This window comes from Chelonia mydas, chromosome 7, assembly GCF_015237465.2.
Source record: "Chelonia mydas isolate rCheMyd1 chromosome 7, rCheMyd1.pri.v2, whole genome shotgun sequence".
NCBI classification, from domain to species: domain Eukaryota; kingdom Metazoa; phylum Chordata; order Testudines; family Cheloniidae; genus Chelonia; species Chelonia mydas.
Window position 1 is genome coordinate 29887217 of NC_057853.1, and position 18372 is coordinate 29905588.

The 18372-nt window shown below is 52.6% G+C and overlaps 2 protein-coding genes across 2 annotated transcripts; both read left to right on the plus strand.

The window, feature by feature from the left end:
* Positions 1-4418: 4418 nt before the first annotated feature.
* On the plus strand, positions 4419-7043 carry LOC102938234 (cystatin). Its single transcript, XM_007056205.4, has 3 exons — positions 4419-4644; positions 5261-5380; positions 6596-7043. The coding sequence occupies exons 1-3, from the start codon at positions 4423-4425 to the stop codon at positions 6680-6682; spliced, it is 429 nt and encodes a 142-aa protein (XP_007056267.4). The 5' UTR covers positions 4419-4422; the 3' UTR covers positions 6683-7043.
* A 7242-nt stretch (positions 7044-14285) lies between these two features.
* LOC102945706 (cystatin) lies at positions 14286-17604 on the plus strand. The gene is made up of 3 exons (XM_007056154.4): positions 14286-14498; positions 15879-15998; positions 17219-17604. The coding sequence occupies exons 1-3, from the start codon at positions 14286-14288 to the stop codon at positions 17303-17305; spliced, it is 420 nt and encodes a 139-aa protein (XP_007056216.4). The 3' UTR covers positions 17306-17604.
* Positions 17605-18372: the final 768 nt, after the last annotated feature.

Here is an 18372-nt window from a genome sequence, read left to right on the forward strand (position 1 = left end):
AAGGCATCCTAGTTAGCATGAACGGCTGGGAAGTTTTGGGTGAGAGAAATCCTTTTACTTTTAGAATTATAAGCTTGGTAAAGTTTGGGATTTAGCTTGCGGTTTTGCCATTTTATTTCCTTTTGTAACCAATTCTGATAATCTATGCCAATACCACTTAAGCTCTTAAAATCTAGCTTTCTGTAGTTAATAAATCTGTTTTCCATTTAATCCAAACCAATGTGGTTTTGGCTGGCGTGTTTGGGGAATCTACTCAGTTTAGAAAGGCTGGTGCATATCCATTTCCCTTTGATGGAACGGTGAACTAATTTATGAACAGCACAAACAAGTACATTTCTGGGGTGCAAGGCTGGGATATACGGGTGTCGCCCTATATGTAATTCAAGGGTGGGTGGGCATAGCACTCTGGTCTATGAACATAAGAACATAAGAGTGGCCACACTGGGTCAGACCAAAGGTCCATCTAGCCCAAGGCTGGGGGTCCATTTTTCATAGCTCACCGGTCCCCAAAATTCTTTCATGTGGCCTAGTTAGATGAGGCTGGGCAGAGCCTCAAGGGCAACAATGGCAAAGGGGATGTGTGTCAGGGCTGCTGGGGTGTGTGTGTGGACTGTCAGGATAAGTGGGGGCTGGTGAAGGACTGTTGAGATATGAGGTTTCAATGAAGCCACACAAATGAGGGTCATTCTTGTCAGTTGCCGGCTTGTGCAGATCAAGGAGTGACTGGTTCACATTCTTTTCCAGGTGCAAGGCACACTCCTTATATGGGGATGGGGGGCAATTGAGGACTCTGTGTGGGGTGGGGAGAGAGGGGCATTTGGGGGTCTGTGTGGGGTGGGGAGAGGGGCAATTGTGGGTCTGTGTGGGGTGGGGCAAGAGGGACACTTGGTGGTCAGTGTGGGGCAGGGATGTTTTGAGGAAGGGCTGGGGGTCCATTTTTCATAGCTCAGCGGTCCCCAAAATTCTTTCATGTGGCCTAATTAGATGACGCTGGGCAGAGCCTCAAGGGCAACAGTGGCAAAGGGATCAGTTGGTGTCACCCTAAGCCACCCCAAGCAAATCCCCCTTCCCTTTGCCCCCCGTGTACACAAGCAGAGGTGGCTTTATTACGTGGCACTGGGTCCTGTGTGTCAGACTGAGCCCCTCACGCCGGAGGGCAGCACTGGGAGAGGATTTAAATCTAATAGAAACGTTTTCCTTTCTCCTCCAGCAGCACTTTCCCAAGCAGCTCTCCCAGCCTAGCCCAGCTCTTCGTGTAGTGAATCGGAGGATAACTAAGAGGCTCGGAGGGGTAGAGGAGGGAGTTTCATGCCTGGAGCTGGGAGACTGAGTCAGGAGCTGACTGGGGAGAGGGTGTGGAAAATAGCCAGTCATGAGAGAGTTGATGGCATTTCACTGTTGGCTTGTGCCACAGTAACTTTGGGGTGCCACATCCACTCAATTCCCAAATTTCAGGGAACGTTCCAGGCACCTGTGATGCAGCGGGAACACATTGGTACAATGTCACCTTTCAGTGTGAGATTATGACCCCTCTGTGCCAGGCTGCAAACCATTTCAAAGGGGCAGCGTTTTGCCCTCTCTCTGCTCTGTTTGCCGCCAGGACAGGTGGCGATTCGAACAGCTGGTGGCAAACGAACAACAATAGAGGGCAGGTGACTAAGTTCCAGCCTGGAAATCCAGTCACTCCGGGCAAAAGACTGGTCCCTCCCAGGAGAACTGGTTTAGCAGGGGGAGGTCACCTTGGCGACAAAAGTCACCTGGCAGAAGTTTGTTCTCATGTGGGGAAGCTGGCCAAGGGGCACACCTGACTCAAGGGGCTGAAGGTCTTAGAAGGGCAGAAGCTAGTCGGCTCTGCTCTTGGATCCAGCAAGGAGCGATCACCCAGCATGCAGCAGCCTCATGGGGCAGGGAGGGGCCATGTCTGCTTTCCTGAGCCCAGCTGGCCCCCCCAGGACCCTGGACAGCCCAAGGGATGCAGACTCCAGTCCAGGGCACAACCTGGAATGAGGCGGACACTGAGGCAGGGACATGCCTCTAGTGTTTATTGCTTTACATGATTAAATGTAAAAGAGCAGAGAGGTGTTCGACTGTACAATTAATGGCCTCCCTGTTCCTCAGTGTAGTGTTTATTGCTTTACATGATTAAATATAAAAGAGCAGAGAGGTGTTCGACTGTACAATTAATGGCCTCCCTGTTCCTCAGTGAGTTCATTAGGACGAGGTGAGCCTGAGTTGCCTCATTCCCCCTTGTGTGAGCCACTGAACCCTGGAGAGGGCCAGCTCCCCTCTGGCAGGCGTATTTCAATCCTGGGGAGTCTGAAGGGTCAGTGCTGTGCCCACAAGGCCCGGGAGGCTGGACAGCGGGTTCCAGCACTTGGAGGGGGTGCCAGTCAAAAGGTCTGCGCCCTGCAAATGGCCCAGGGACCCCAGGATCGGGGCAGTGGCAGGACTCCATTCAGGCTCCAGAAGTTTAACACCCCTCCAGGGGATCCAGAGCACAGAAGCTCAGGTTCCCCTCACAGCCATCCTAGAGGGTGCCCAGGAAGAGGAACTGGCTAGGATCTGTGATAGCATCATTAGCCAGAGTCCTAAGGATTTGGGGGGCAACTGGAAGCGGGAGACACACCCAGCCCCTGCCCTCTGTTTAGCACAGCCACAAGCCAAACTGTGGACAGCACATGCTGCACAGGGATTGGTTCCTGCAAAGTAACCAAGGCAATCCAAAAATGGGTGATGCAATGTATAGTAAATGCAATGAAATGTGTTATGTAGATGAAGGGAGATGGCTTCTATGTACCTTTGGAGCTGTGATGTACCCTGCAGCCATTCCCTGTGTTTCAGGCTGATCAACTCACCGTAGTATTGCCCAGTGCCAAATAAAGATACCTGAGTGACAAAGGCTGATGCTAAACTGATTTCTTGAGAAAGGGCCAGGTGGAAAAAAGGTTTTGAAAGGAATCCCAATACGTGGGGGGGCTTCCTGTCAGGGGCGGGGACAACTCCAGGTGTACAACTCGGGGGGAGGGTTTGGCATACTCCTGGGTACAATCTGGACTGTTGAATTGCTGTGCCCCTGAATTCTCCAGCTCAGAGAGTCTTTTACACCGCTGTGCTATGCAAACAGCACGCCACTCCAGGCGCAAGCTACACACAGCCACCAGCATGCAAAGACATACCCAACTGAGTTGAATGAATGCTCTCTCAGCTGAGAATCTATCTTAGAGAAAGATAGATTTTAAGCGGTAGGCATAAAGATCAGAATTGGTTGTATAAGAAATAAAAGTAAATGCGCATTCTAAATCCTAAACTTTATCAAGTACGATTTGCAACAAACAGCTTTTCTCACTCTCCCGCATGTTGAAGGCAGTTTTATAGTTCTTTGAACTGGGGATATTAGGCCCAGGTTGGGAAGAATCCAGCCTGTGTGCTAAGTCTTTCAAGCGTCTCATTGCCATCGGTCAAGATGGGGGAAGACAGGTGCTTAGGGGTCCATTCCACCCCCGATTTATATCCTGACCATTTTTACCAGAAAAGTCCTTGCTGAGTCCCGGAGCCAGGCAGCCCCAGGGATGTATGTGCTGGAGCAAGTGTCTTTCAGGTGAATCGTAAATCGCTTGTTTACAGCTCCCCAGCTGGTGAATGGCTGGTGATAGTCGCTTCACACCTGGCTGGGTGTTGGTCACCCCTTTGTAGCCACTGTGGGTGTTCCCCAGACTTAGGTGTTTCAGTAACAAACATAGAGCCAAATTTCATAACGCCACATACACCACACATTTTAACAGGACAAGATTTAGCAGACCAGTGCTTTTCAAATGATACCTCACAAACCATACTTTGTATCAGATAATCTCATTAAGATTTGTCATAAGTTTGTAGAAGTGGCAACCACAATAGTGTAGACTGTCACAGATGGGTTTCCCAGTCATCAAGAAGGCCTTTTCTTTGGGGTAGGGTACTCCACAATGGGCAGGGCTCCATCCGTCAGCAACAGGGCTCCCTGTTAGGGGATGTTTCTCCATCTGCTGTGGGTGGGGCTCTCTACTGCGGGCAGGGCTCTCCTAGAACTGGCCACATGCATTTAGACCAATGGGCCCATCTAGCCTGGCATCGTATCTATGACAGTGACCATTGCCATTTGCTTCAGAGGAAGGTGCAAGAAATGCCCCATCTAATGCAGAATGCTGGGATGACCTGCCCCCTAAAGGCCCTTTTCCCCTGGCCATTAGTGGCTGGATCGAACCCTGAGGGTTTATTTTCCATCTATACTTGGGTCTTATCTAATGTAGGATGGAATTTTTCTACCCCATGGGGGTGCAGCCATCAGGAGCACGGCTCCTCCCCATGTGGGTGGGGCCATCCCAGGGTATGGGGCCCCGTGCCTATATCTTAGCACTCCTTCCCCAGCTCTGGCCATTCTCAGCCATGGCATTCCCTGCAGCAGTGGCAGGTCCCTGGCTGTGCTTCCTGCTCCTCCTGGGGGTTCCCCGCACTCTGGGGCACCCTATTACTGGGGGGCTGCAGAATGTGTCGGTGACAGACCCAGAAGTCCAGAAGGCTGCACAAGTAGCCGTAAAGACCTTCAACGACCGCACTGATTGCATGTACTACAGCCAGGTGCGGCAGGTGCTGAGCACCCAGACACAGGTGAGTGGATGCAGTGTTACAGGGGGCAGGTGACGGGGGTAAGGGTGTGGGTGCAACCCCAAGTGAGGGGTCTGGTGGAGCTGGGATCCAGGTGGGCAGAGTTGCAGTAAGGCTGCAGAGTGCAGGTGGAAGGGCTGGTAGGGCTTGGATCTGGGGGAAGGGGATGTATAGTTTGGACCTGCAGTGAGGATGGGCAATGAGGCTGACACCTAGGTGTCCCGCTGCCCCAGCACCACTGAAAATCCAGCCCAACGCTTTCCCAGCTGAGCCCCCCAGCAGGAGGCCCTTTGGCTAACATTGCCCTTTCCCCTCACTCCCTGCTCCTTGCTCTGTGACACGAGGATGGGCGTTAATGCCCCCTGGGGCACTTGGAGCAAATCCCCTAATGCCTGCAAAGGGCTTTGAACCCAGATCATAGCCCGGGTGGGACAGACTGACCCCCCTCCTCTCCCGCCGCAACTGCCCTAGCTTGGACACGGCCTAAGGGGCAGCGTGTGGCAATGGGGAGGTTCAGAGCTCAGCCCCACGTGTTTCCTGGTATTCAGGGGCGGGGAGCAGGGCTGGGGTCGTTGTGCTGGGACTCATTGCCAGGCCGGGCTCCTCAATCTCCCTGCAGGTCGTGTCTGGGTTCATGCTACATCTGACCATGGAGCTGGTGGGGACACTGTGCAGGAAAAGCCAGGGTGGACCCGTGGATCCCAGCAAGTGCCCGCTGCCGCCCCCGCCCGAACAGAAGGTGAGAGGACGGGACTGGACCTATTCGGGGTTTGGCTCCTGGGTTTGAGGCACCATTTTGGTTTGCCAAGAATTGATTTTCTGAGACGATTATTTAAAGCCGCGTCCCCACCAGTGAGATCGGGACGGGGAGTCCCCTCATGCCAGGCACTGGGTAGAGCCCAGCTGAGGGACACTCCCTATGACAAAGCCCTTCCCATCTAACTGGACAAGCGGTGGGAGGGGGAAGAGGGGCCCAGACCAGGGTGGGGCTCACACTCACTGTTGCTCTGGCTGCGGGCTCCGCTCTCTGCAGGGTGCTGCCTTTGAGAACAACAGAGCAAAGGGAAACGTTTCCATTGGGGCTAAACCCTGTAAAACCATAAAGTCATCATCATCCACTCCTAAATAGCGGGGCCCAGCCCTGCCCCAATTCCACACTGCGGTGGGGACGGGAGGCAGCTCAGCCAGAATCTATTGCGAGCCTGGATTGCAACCAACCAACCTCTGCTGGCCTTGGAGAAGGCGCAGAAGGGGGTGGGGGATTTGCTTGATGTGGTGCAGAGGGAGGTAGCCGGGAGCCCTTTGCTGTTCTTGCCCTTGCTGCTTTCCCAGCCCAATCCACCTCCAACAGTAGCCAGCTCTTTGTGTATCAAACTGGAGGGGAAATAGCAGGAGTTGCTGGGCACAGAATGGGAGGGAGTTAAAACCTGGCATTGCCTGAGCTGGGAGCTGATCCTGGGGTAGGGGCCAGGAACTGCTGGGCATGGCAGAGTCACAAGGATGAGGAGTGGGGAGGTCACTTATCTGAGGCCCAGGGAAGCTGGGTTTTATTCCCTGCTCTGCCAGACTCCCCGTGTAAGCCTGAGCCAGTCACTTCCTCTCTCTGTGCCTCGGTTTCCCCATCTATAGACTGGGGCTAGTAGCACTGCCCTGCCGCCCGGGGTGGGTGTGAGGATAAACACATGAAATACAGGGGTGTAGACGTACCGGACACTGAGCTCTGTTAGCTCTGTATTTTGATGCCCCACACATCCATAGCATCTCCCCACTGCACACACAGCAATGACTTTAGCTTCACACCCCCTTCCTTTTTACGAGTGGGGAAACTGAGGCACAGAGCTACATGACTTGCCCACAGTTATGGTGTGAGGCTGGGGGGAAGAGGACAGCTGGGTTTTACTGGGCACCCCTCTGAGAGTCATCCCCATTCTAATGTGCTTCATTCCACCCCTAGATAGTGCGCTGTGAGTTCCAGATCTGGTCTCAGCCCTGGATCGGTAGGACAGAGATAGACTTTCGCTGCAATTCGGGCTGTCACTGAGCCCTGTCCTTGCTAATGTCAAGATGTCTGTGAACACAACATCGGCTCCACCAACAAAGCTTCACAGGAGACAGACCGGCTCCCTCTTGCACTTCTTTTCTCTACTCTCAGCTCCACCTTATTCCCAGCACATGGCAGGAGATCAGTGTCTTGAATCCAAACTGGGGCTAGAAACCAATCAATTCCTCTGCTTCCCCACCAATTTCTAATCCCTGTTTAATGGCAAAACTGAAGCCTCTGGGCTCTTTCCGTTACTGCTGGGTCTTGGACCTGCTTCACTAGCAGCAATAAACCACTTTACTGCAGCATCTCACCGTGGTCGGCTCAATGGCTGGTTATTTTTCATTGCTCCATCCACCTTCTACCCTCCCCCCACACACTTATGTCCAAATTCGCAGCACGATTTGCATGGCTCCAAAAAACCCTCCCTCCCTCCTTCCCCTCCCCCACAGGCCTTGTCCTTCAATGTCTCCTGTAAGGTTCTGGGCACTTCACACACTCACACAGGGGCCAAGGCTAGAAGCCAGTCACCGAACATTTCCCCCCAACCCCCCGGGATCTGGCATTTGCAAGCACGACATGCCCAGTCCATGCGCCCACTCGTGTCATTTTGCCCTGCTGTTACCCAACTGATGGGGCTCGACTTGTGTGAGCCCCTAGTGCAGCTGCACCAATGGGCACGTGCTGGTGTGATCGTCCCCAGTAAGTCACTGGAGTCAATCACTCTAGGGCAAGGCATTTACGTTGAGGTTTGCGCCTAGTAGCCTGTCACCAATAGTTGAGCTGCAGCAGTGATGGGATAATTTAGAGCAGTGTTTCCCAACTTGGGACCTCGCTTGTGCAGGGAAAGCCCCTGGCGGCTGGGCCAGTTTGTTTACCTGCTGTGTTGGCAGGTTCAGCCGATCGTGGCTCCCACTGGCCGCAGTTCGCTGTTCTTGGCCAATGGGGACTGTGAGACGTGGCACGGGCCTAGGAACGTGCCGGCCGCCCTTACCGCAGCCCCCACTGGCCTGCAGCGGTGAACCGCGGCCAGTGGGAGCTGTAATCGGCCGAACTCGCCGACGCAGCGTGTAAACAAACTGGCCCAGCCTCCCAGGGGCTTTCCCTGCACAAGCAGAATCCCAAGATTGGGAACCACTGATTTAGAGGCTGGGGGTTCATGGCCCAAAGCCGTCAGCTTGAGATCCAACCCACTTCAAAATGTGTTAAATCTACTGGAACTCGCATGTTCTTGTTACCCACAGAACCATCCACTCCCTTTCTGAATCCCATTACTTGGCCTTAGGATCTTGTAGCCATGAGTTCCCAAGGATAATGGCATGTGGGGAAAGTATTTCTCCTGGCCCCGTAGATTAAGGATAGTTTAGTGGCTTCCAGTACTACCACGGATGGTTTCAAATCCCTCTGCACTGGTGGGAGCGGGAGTGAAAACTGCTGTACCTTTAAAAGCTTCAAGGGCTGGAAGTTGAACCTAGACACAAAACAGACTGGAAATATTTGTTAGTAGTGGGGGGAAATTAACCATTGGAACAACCTCCCAGGGGGTGGGGTAGATTCTCTGGCCATTGTTAAATCAGGCTTGGATTTTTGTCTGAAGTACGTGCTGTAGTTCAACCAGGAATCACTTCAGGGCAGGCCTAGGGCCTGTGACACAGGAGGTCAGACTGGGTGATCACAGTGGGCCCTGCTGGCCTCACAGTCTGCTCTATAAAAGCAGGCAGAGAAATAGGTCTTGGAACTGATGGGGTGAGCATAGCTGAGGAGTCTAAGGGAGGGCGGTGCCTTCAATTTCACATCACTTCCTCCTTACCCATGGAAAGTCCACTTTAAAGCTGCAAAGCAGCACCCCCTTGTTTGGGGGCGGGTCTGCGGCCCCAGACAGAAAATGCAGCTCAGGCACTGGGTTCGTCATTTATTATTAGTGTAGAACCCAGATCAAGGCACATCAAACCCTACAGCATCGCTCTGAGCTCCTGCTACAACCGCTCTGTGGCAAGCCCGGCCTGCCCTCCCTCTCCTGATGGCAAAATGAAACCACCCCCAATGAGGGGCGGTAGCTTCATGGCCGGGAGAGCATCTCCCGCGGACGAAGCGCTGTCGACTCTGGCGCTTTTCGTCATTACAACTTTTGTCGTTCAGGGGTGTGTGTTTTTCACACCCCTGAATTACAGAACTTTTAACAAGTGCCAATGTTGACAAAAGCCTAAGTCACTTCTGCGTAACCCTTCTGCCAGGTGGAGCCAGCAGCAACCAGGGCTGGGTTCAATATCTAGGGGTTCCTTTCCATCAATACAACACAGAACCAGATCGAGCCCCTACCCAGTAACCTGGGATAATGACACACCACCCTGGGCACCTCGGAGAGGCAAAACTTCCCCTCTCACAAGCACAGAGTCTGAGTTGTTACAAATTACACCTGAGAGGACACGCACACAACTGCTGCGAATTACACCTGGTAGGACACGCACACCAATGCTGCGAATTATACCTGATAGGACACGCACAGTTCGAATCTAGGCTGAGGCACATAAACAAAGTCCGCAACTGCAGAGTTCCCAAAAGACACTAAGTTTATTACGCTCGAGCGTGGTGCCCCCCTGCTAGCCAGGAGGGGACCCTGAATACAGATTATACAAAGGTTATATACTTTTTAGCAAAGCATGTTGCCCTCGTGCATCGGAAACCTTAGCCAATAAACAAACCCTTGTCTTATCTACCACCTATCCCTGCTTGGTGCATTCCTCGTGCTATACCAGTATGTTAATTACACAGCATGGTCCTAAAGCCATGCATCAGTAACCTTTATTATCAGGATGGGAGGCCTCACATCAAGGCCAAGAGACAGGGAGTTAGAGACTGACAAAAACCAGATACTGGGTGTCAAGGCAGGCTGGAGACAAGGAGGAGGATTTTCACAGGGATTCAGTATCTAAGGATCACTCCTCCTGGTGTATGATGTGCTGGCATTTAAACAATGGTGGGCCCCAAACCAAAATGGAGTCACGTGCTAACTTTTCCTTAACAGAGTATAGAAAAGAAACTTTTAATAAAAGGAGGGAAGTAACTCGGTATTAATTTGGGAAAACACCACAAACAGTGTTCATAAACATAAACCATGAGTAAAAGACCCACCCCCAACTAGGGTGGGCAGCATCCTTTTCCCCTCAGGGTCTTAAGTAAAGCAACCCAAACATCCTTTTAACCTACCTGACGCTTCTCTGCACCCCCTCACATTTGCTGTCCTTAGTCAGTGCAGACCCAGAGTTCAGAGGTGCATCTGCAGAGTTCATCTCCCACCCTGGGTGGAAGGGGGCAAGGAGGCACCTTACTTGCTCCACTGCTTGGGCACTTGCTCACTGCAGCTCTCCGCCAGCTCTCCCACTGGCCGCTCACTGCGTCCTCTGGCCACCCCACCAGTCACTGCTCCTCACCGCCGGGTTGCCCTGCCAGCCACGGTTCCTCTCCGCTGTCCATCCCACCAGCCATAGTTCCTCAGTACATCATCAGCCGCTCGTTCACCAGCTGTCAGTCACCTTCTGCTGCCACATGCCTCTTTGCTGTAACCTTTTTACATCAGTCTCTTTGTAATTTTCAGCTCTTTGCAGGCTAGGCAGAAATACCGACCACAACTGATAGTCCGACCACAATAGTCGGACCACAACTGATTTCAGCCCTGATAGAGCATTTAAAATAACAAAGAGGCTCCTAATGAAGCCTATTTAGTTCTTTCTTTGAACAGTAGGGGGAAGGACCCTTGGGGACCATCTACACTACCTGCTAAGATATCTCTCCTCACCCCCCTTATGTTCACGGGGCCCTGGTATTCGAGCCCCTGGCTTAATGAGGTTCTTTCAGCTGAGGGTGACCCCCTCATTTGGGACAGGTTAAGCAGTCCTGCTTTCCTGTATTCATACAATTATGCCAACAACATTGGTAACAACATTTCACTACCCCTGCATTCAGCACTAAAGTGATTTGTAAGCCAACACCAGCCAAAGTTGATTATTTTGAGCAACGCCGCTCTATCTGCTGGATATCTAAGCAGAGTAGGTGTGTTCATGTAAATACAGTTTGCTCTGGAAGTCTCTCCCTCTCCCAGCTAGCTGTCAGGGAAGAATTCATTTAGAACCTGCTTACATTGAATTTCCCTAAACTGATCCAAATAGAACTCAAGGCAATGTAAGGTTACAATTGAAATTCAGTTAGTAAATCAGTTATTCAATTTCTCTAGCTCACCAATCACTACAATGAGTCATTATGTCCATGTAGAACGTAACCACAAGAATTACTTCAGCACTTCCCAGGAAACCTAAGGGAGAACAGGAACGCCTTTCTGTGAATCTACTCAACTGGGCTAAGAGTCTGCTAAACACTAAAGCCAACTCTTGCCTTTGTCTTAAGAAAGTGTAACTCCAAGGGCAGGGCTACACTGAAAGCCCTGCATTGGCGCATCTGCACAGATGTAGTTGTAGCACTTTAGTGAAGTCGCTGTATGCCTAAGGCCTGGTCCACTCTAAAAAGGTAGGTCAACCCAGGGTGAGAAATCCACACCCCTGAGCAGCATAGTGAAGCCAACCTAACCCCCAGTTTAGACCGCCCTAAATCAACAGGAGAATTCTTCCATCCACCTAGCTACTGCCTCTCAGGGAGCTGGATTACCGATGCCAATGGGAGAACCCTTCCCATCGGCACAGGAAGTGTCTACACTGAAGCACCGCAGTGGCATAGCTATGCTGCTGTTGTGTTTTAAGTGTAGACATAGCCTTAGTTCTGGTCTATACTGCAGACCTAACTACTGAAAAATCCACACTCCTGAGTGACGTAGTTACACCAACCTAACCCCCGTGTAGACAGCATTATGTCTGCAAGAGAGCTTCTCCCATCAACACAGGCACTGCCTCTCGGGGAGGTGATTAACAAAGCCAATGGGAAAGCTCTCTCTGGTCAGCGTAGGAGCGTCTTCATTATAATGCTACAGTGGAGCAGCTGCATCGGTGCAATTGCGCCGATCAGCATTTTAAGTGCAGAACGCCCCTAAGTTGTAGCTTCAGGCTGCGGTTAGCTGAGGGTCAGATTTCTTCACATCTTCTCTGAATGGTTGGTCCAGGGAAGGACTTCAGGTGCAACTGGCGTGAGAGAATCCCCCCTTTCCTTCCACAAGGTTGACATCTTTTGTGGGTGTCTCTGTCCCCTTGCTCCACCTTTGGGACCACCCTGGTCCAGTTAGAGATTCAATGTTGCCAATTCATGATTTTGCCATGAGTCTCATGATAATTATTGTTTTCCTTAAAGCCCCAGCTCCTGGAGTCAAGTGGCGATGTGATGACTTCACCTTCCTTCTTAAAGAAAAATAAGTTTCTAGCCCTCGTGGCTGTATCAAAAGCTTCAAAATGTGCCCCCCATGCACCTGAAAACAGAAGGCAAATAAAAAGAACCCCACATAGATTGGCTTTAAAATCATGAGATCATATAAAAACAATCTCGTGATTTTTGGTGAGCCTGGCTCATGAGTTTTGAACATTTGGGGCTGGCAATGCTGGAGATTCTAGCATGTTGACTCGAGCTCATCCGCACCAACAAGTTGGTATTTCCATCGGAGGTCTTAGTAGAAGATTCCAGCCTGAAGGGGTCATTTTGTGCAAAACCCTTTGGTGATCACACAGAGATATTGTCTTTGTAAGCAGGACATGTGAGCAGTTCACATGAGGAGGAGTTGGTAACACACTTCTGCTTAAGCCAGACATAAGTGTCTTAATGCTCTGCATGTACTGAATGCCCATCAGTATTACACGATGGGTCATTTCGGCACATCCTCATGACACTGAGTTACTGACACTGTGTACGTGAAAAGGTGGGGACAGTGACCTCAGCCTAATAACCTTTTGTCATGCAGCCCAAAAAGCTGCTTCAAGCATTTCTCAGTAACGCCAACATGGACATTTGGCCAACCACAGTTACTCAGGCCGCAATTCAACTATGGCCTGTACAGCACAGACCCTTCAGTCTGCTCTGTCCCAGGACCCAACCTGAGGTGGGAGCCTCCTGGTTACCATTTAGCTCTCTCAGGAGGCCTGGGGCAGCTGTTTAACACGCGCACGCTTTGCCCAGCCTCTCACCCCGTGGCTCTCGTCTGCTTAACAAACAGAGCACAAAGAGCCCAGACCCAACAGGACACAACAAACCTCCTAGCCCCAAAATGCTGTGCGAGCCCCCACTGGGGGCCTTGGGAGATCATCTGTGTCCACGCAGGCAGGTGGAGTCTCCTGCCTCATGCAGCCCTACATTCAGGGCTGCTTCTCCTCATGGAGGCTTCTTCCCCAGCGTGCCTCCCTTGGCCAGTCTGACCCTCCCATTCCTTCCCCCTGACAGGCATCCTGTGGGTCACACCTCAACTTCCCCATGTGACTCTTTCTACATACCCCCTCACAACACCTGGCTTCCTTTGCTCTCTGGTTTGGTAACAACTCACGGCCCCTAAACCCCCTCCCCTCAGAGACGATGGGTACAAGCAGTTTCCCCTAGGATGCCCACTCATTAGCATAACTATTCTGTGATCAAAGCTAAGAACTCTCCATTGTCCGCAGCGTGGGCAAGACCTGCTCTCTCTCCGGATGGGAGGGCATCGCATCGGGACCGGCGTTCATGGTACAGCAGTTTTCATAAGAGCCATTCCATAATATGAACCAGAATTCATAAGCTGTACAGACAGATCCCCCAAATCCTCACGGGGAACGGGGCAAAATTGGGCATGAACAAACCTGACCACAAGTAAGGGAGGTTAGGCCTGACCAGTCATTAAAAAGAAAGTGAAGGAGGGGGTACAGCTTAGGGACATAACATGTGCTCTGGGACACCACCACCTTTCAGTGGGGACAGCACCATGCCAGGGGAGCCCAGGTGGATTCTGTCTGACCCTCACCTCTCTGACTCCGATCGGGACACAGGCCCTATGGCCAAGCGTGCAGATCGAGGAGAACGTAACAGAGGCCACGGCAGACAACACTGAATGAGAGTCACTGGCGACCAGTCTCTTTGCACCCGTCCCTCCCTTGTCCATAAATACTATGGGTTTGGGACAAGCAAAAAGATCAGTTGGTGCCCATTGCCCAACTACTAGCCAACCAACGCGGGAATGGAGCTGAGGCCTGGCCTTTTTCTCTGAGGCAGGGCCCCCTCCAAGGGGCAGGGCTCCATCTGTCAGCTAGCGGGGCTCCCTGTTATGGGATGTTTCTCCATGTGCCGTGGGTGGGGCTCTCTACTGCAGGCAGGGCTCTCCTAAGACTGGCCACTCTCATTTAGACCAATGGGCCCATGTAACCTGGCATCGCGTCTATGACAGTGGCCATTGCCAGTTGCTTCAGAGGAAGGTGCCAGAAATGCCCCACGTAAGGGGGAATTCTGGGATGACCTGCCCCATAAAGGTCCCTTTCCCCTGGCCCTTAGTGGCTGAATCAAGCCCTGGGGGTTTATTTCCCATCTATACTTGGGTCTTATGTAATGTAGGGTGGAATTTTTCTACCCCATGTGGGTGGGGCCATCCCAGGGGGTGGGGCTCCTTGCCTATATCTTAGCACCCCATCCCCAGCTCTGGTCATTCTCAGCCATGGCACTCCCTGCAGCTCCCTGGTTGTGCTTCCTGCTCCTCCTGGGGGTTCCCCTCACTCTGGGGACCCCTATTGCTGGGGGGCTGCAGAATGTGCCGGTGTCAGACCCAGAAGTCCAGCAGGCGGCTCACGCAGCTGAACAGACCTACAACCAGCGCAGTAAGAGCCCCTACTACAGCCAGGGGCTGCAGGTGCTGAGCGCCCAGAGACAGGTGAGTGGATGCAGGTGTTACAGGGAGCAAGTGAGGGGGGGTAAAGGTGTAGGTGCCGTGGGTGCAACCCCAGATGAGGGGTCTGGTGGAGCTGGGATCCAGGGCTCAGAGCTGGGGTGGGTAAGGCTGCAGAGTGTGGGAGGAAGGGATCTTGGGACCCGGGGGGAAGGGCAGGGGGAAGGAGATGTATAGTTTGGACCTGCAGTGAGGATGGGCAATGAGGCTGGCACCTAGGTGTCCTGCTGCCCCAACACCACTGAAAACCCAGCCCAAGGATTTCCCAGCTGAGCCGCCCAGTGGGAGGCCCTTTGGCTAACTTTGCCCTCTCCCCTCACTCCCTGCTCCTTGCTCTGTGACATGGGAATGGGCATTAATGCCCCCTGGGGCACTTGGAGCAAATCCCCTAATGCCTGCAAAGGGCTTTGAACCCAGATGACAGTGGGATGGAAGAATCCAATGCACCGCTACAGACTAGGGACCAAATGGCTAGGCAGCAGTTCTGCGGAAAAGGACCTAGGGGTGACAGTGGACGAGAAGCTGGATATGAGTCAGCAGTGTGCCCTTGTTGCCAAGAAGGCCAATGGCATTTTGGGATGTATAAATAGGGGCATAGCGAGCAGATCGAGGGACGTGATCGTTCCCCTCTATTCGACACTGGTGAGGCCTCATCTGGAGTACTGTGTCCAGTTTTGGGCCCCACACTACAAGAAGGATGTGGATAAATTGGAGAGAGTCCAGCGAAGGGCAACAAAAATGATTAGGGGTCTAGAGCACATGACTTATGAGGAGAGGCTGAGGGAGCTGGGATTGTTTAGTCTGCAGAAGAGAAGAATGAGGGGGGATTTGATAGCTGCTTTCAACTACCTGAAAGGGGGTTCCAAAGAGGATGGCTCTAGACTGTTCTCAATGGTAGCAGATGACAGAACGAGGAGTAATGGTCTCAAGTTGCAATGGGGGAGGTTTAGATTGGATATTAGGAAAAACTTTTTCACTAAGAGGGTGGTGAAACACTGGAATGCGTTACCTAGGGAGGTGGTAGAATCTCCTTCCTTAGAGGTTTTTAAGGTCAGGCTTGACAAAGCCCTGGCTGGGATGATTTAACTGGGAATTGGTCCTGCTTCGAGCAGGGGGTTGGACTAGATGACCTTCTGGGGTCCCTTCCAACCCTGATATTCTATGATTCTATGATCATAGCCTGGGTGGGACAGACTGACCCCTCCACAACTGCCCTTGCTTGGACATGGCCTAAGGAGCAGCGTGTGACAATGGGGAGGTTCAGTGCTCAGCCCCTTGTGTTTCCTGGTATTCGGGGCGGGGAGCAGGGCTGGGGGCGTTGTGCTGGGACTCATTGCCAGGCCGGGCTCCTCAATCTCCCTGCAGGTCGTGTCTGGGCTCATGCTACATCTGACCATGGAGCTGGTGGAGACACTGTGCAGGAAAAGCCAGGGTGGACCCGTGGATCCCAGCAAGTGCCTCCTGCCGCCCCCACCCCAACAGAAGGTGAGAGGACGGGACTGGACCTATTCGGGGTTCGGCCCCTGGGTTTGAGGCACCAGTTTGGTTTGCCAAGAATTGATTTTCTGAGACAATTATTTAAAGCCGCATCCCCACCAGTGAGATCGGGATGGGGAGTCCCCTCATGCCAGGCACTGGGTAGAGCCCAGCTGAGGGACACTCCCTATGACAAAGCCCTTCCCATCTAACTGGACAAGCGGTGGGAGGGGGAAGAGGGGTCCAGACCAGGGTGGGGCTCACACTCACTGTTGCTCTGGCTGAGGGCTCCGGGGTCCGCTCTGCAGGGTGCTGCTTTTGAGAACAACAGAGCAAAGGGAAACCTTTCCATTGCGGCTAAACCATGTAAAACCGTATCATCATCATCATCCGCTCCTAAATAGCGGGGCCCAGCCCTGCCCCAATTCCACACTGCGGTGGGGATGGGAGGCAGCTCAGCCAGAATCTATTGCGAGCCTGGATTGCAACCAACCAACCTCTGCTGGCCTTGGAGAAGGCGCAGAAGGGGGTGGGGGATTTGCTTGATGTGGTGCAGAGGGAGGTAGCCGGGAGCCCTTTGCTGTTCTTGCCCTTGCTGCTTTCCCAGCCCAATCCACCTCCAATAGTAGCCGGCTCTTTGTGTATCAAACTGGAGGGGAAATAGCAGGAGTTGCTGGGCACAGAATGGGAGGGAGGTTAAAACCTGGCATTGCCTGAGCTGGGAGCTGATCCTGGGTAGGGGCCAGGAACTGCTGGGCATGGCAGAGTCACAAGGATGGGGAGTGGGGAGGTCACTTATCTGAGGCCCAGGGAAGCTGGGTTTTATTCCCTGCTCTGCCAGACTCCCTGTGTGAGCCTGAGCCAGTCGCTTCCTCTCTCTGTGCCTTGGGTTCCCCATCTGTAGACTGGGGCTAGTAGCACTGCCCTGCCGCCCGGGGTGGGTGTGAGGATAAACACATGAAATACAGGGGTGTAGACGTACGGGACACCGAGCTCTGTTAGCTCTGTATTTTGATGCCCCACACATCCATAGCATCTCCCCACTGCACACACGGCAATGACTTTAGCTTCACACCCCCTTCCTTTTTACGAGTGGGGAAACTGAGGCACAGAGCTACATGACTTGCCCACAGTTATGGTGTGAGGCTGGGGGGAGGAGGACAGCTGGGTTTTACTGGGCACCCCTCTGAGAGTCACCCCCATTCTAATGTGCTTCATTCCACCCCTAGAAAGTGCGCTGTGAGTTCCAGATCTGGTCTCAGCCCTGGCTCAAGAGGACACAGATAGGTCAGCAATGCAACTCGGTCAGTCACTGAGCCCTGCTCTAGCTCACGCCAAGATGACCATGAGCCAAAACGTCTGCTCCACCATCAAAGCTTCGCAGGACACAGACCGGCTCCCTCTCGCACTTCTTTTCTTTATTCCCCCAGCCTTATTCCCAGCACGTGGCGGAGATCAGTGTCTTGAATCCAAACTGGGATCAGAAGAAATCAACCAATTCCTCTGCTTCCCCACTGACTTCTAATCCGTTTAATGACATAACTGAAGCCTCTGAGCTCTTTCCGTTATTGCTGGGTCTTGGACCTGGTTCACTAGCAGCAATAAACCACTTTACTGCAGCATCTCACCGTGGTCGGCTCAGTGGCTGGTTATTTTTTATTGCTCCATCTGCCTCTTACCCTCCCCCCACGCACTTATGTCCAAATTCCCAGCACTATTTGCATGGCTCTAAAAAACCCCTCCCCTCCCCTCCCCACACACACACTCAGGACACACGCTTGTCCTTCAGTGTCTCCTGTGATGCTCTGGGCACTTCACACACTCACAGTACATGGCGGGGGGGGCAAGGCTAGAAACCAGTCACCGAACATTTCCCCCCAAACCATCCTGGGATCTGGCATTTGCAAGCATCACATACCCAGGCCGTGCGCCCACTCATGTCAATTTGCCCTGCTGTTACTCCACTGATGGGGCTCGACTGATGTGAGCCCCTGGTCCAGGCCTGCTGCAGCAGCACCAATGGGCACGCGCTGGTGTGAACATCCCCAGTAACTCCCTGGAGTCAATCACTCTAGGGCAAGGCATTTACGTTGAGGTTTGCACCCAGTAGCCTGTCACCAATAGTTGAGCTGCAGCAGTGATGGGATAATTTAGAGGCTGGTGGTTCATGGCCCAAAGCCGTCAGCTTGAGATCCAACCCACTTCGAAATGTGTTACATCTACTGGAACTCGCATGTTCGAGTTACCCACAGAACCGTCCACTCCCTTTCTGAATCCCATTACTTGGCCTTGGTATCTTGTAACCATGAGTTCCCAAGGATAATGGCATGTGGGGAAAGTATTTCTCCTGGCCCCGTAGATTAAGGATAGTTTAGTGGCTTCC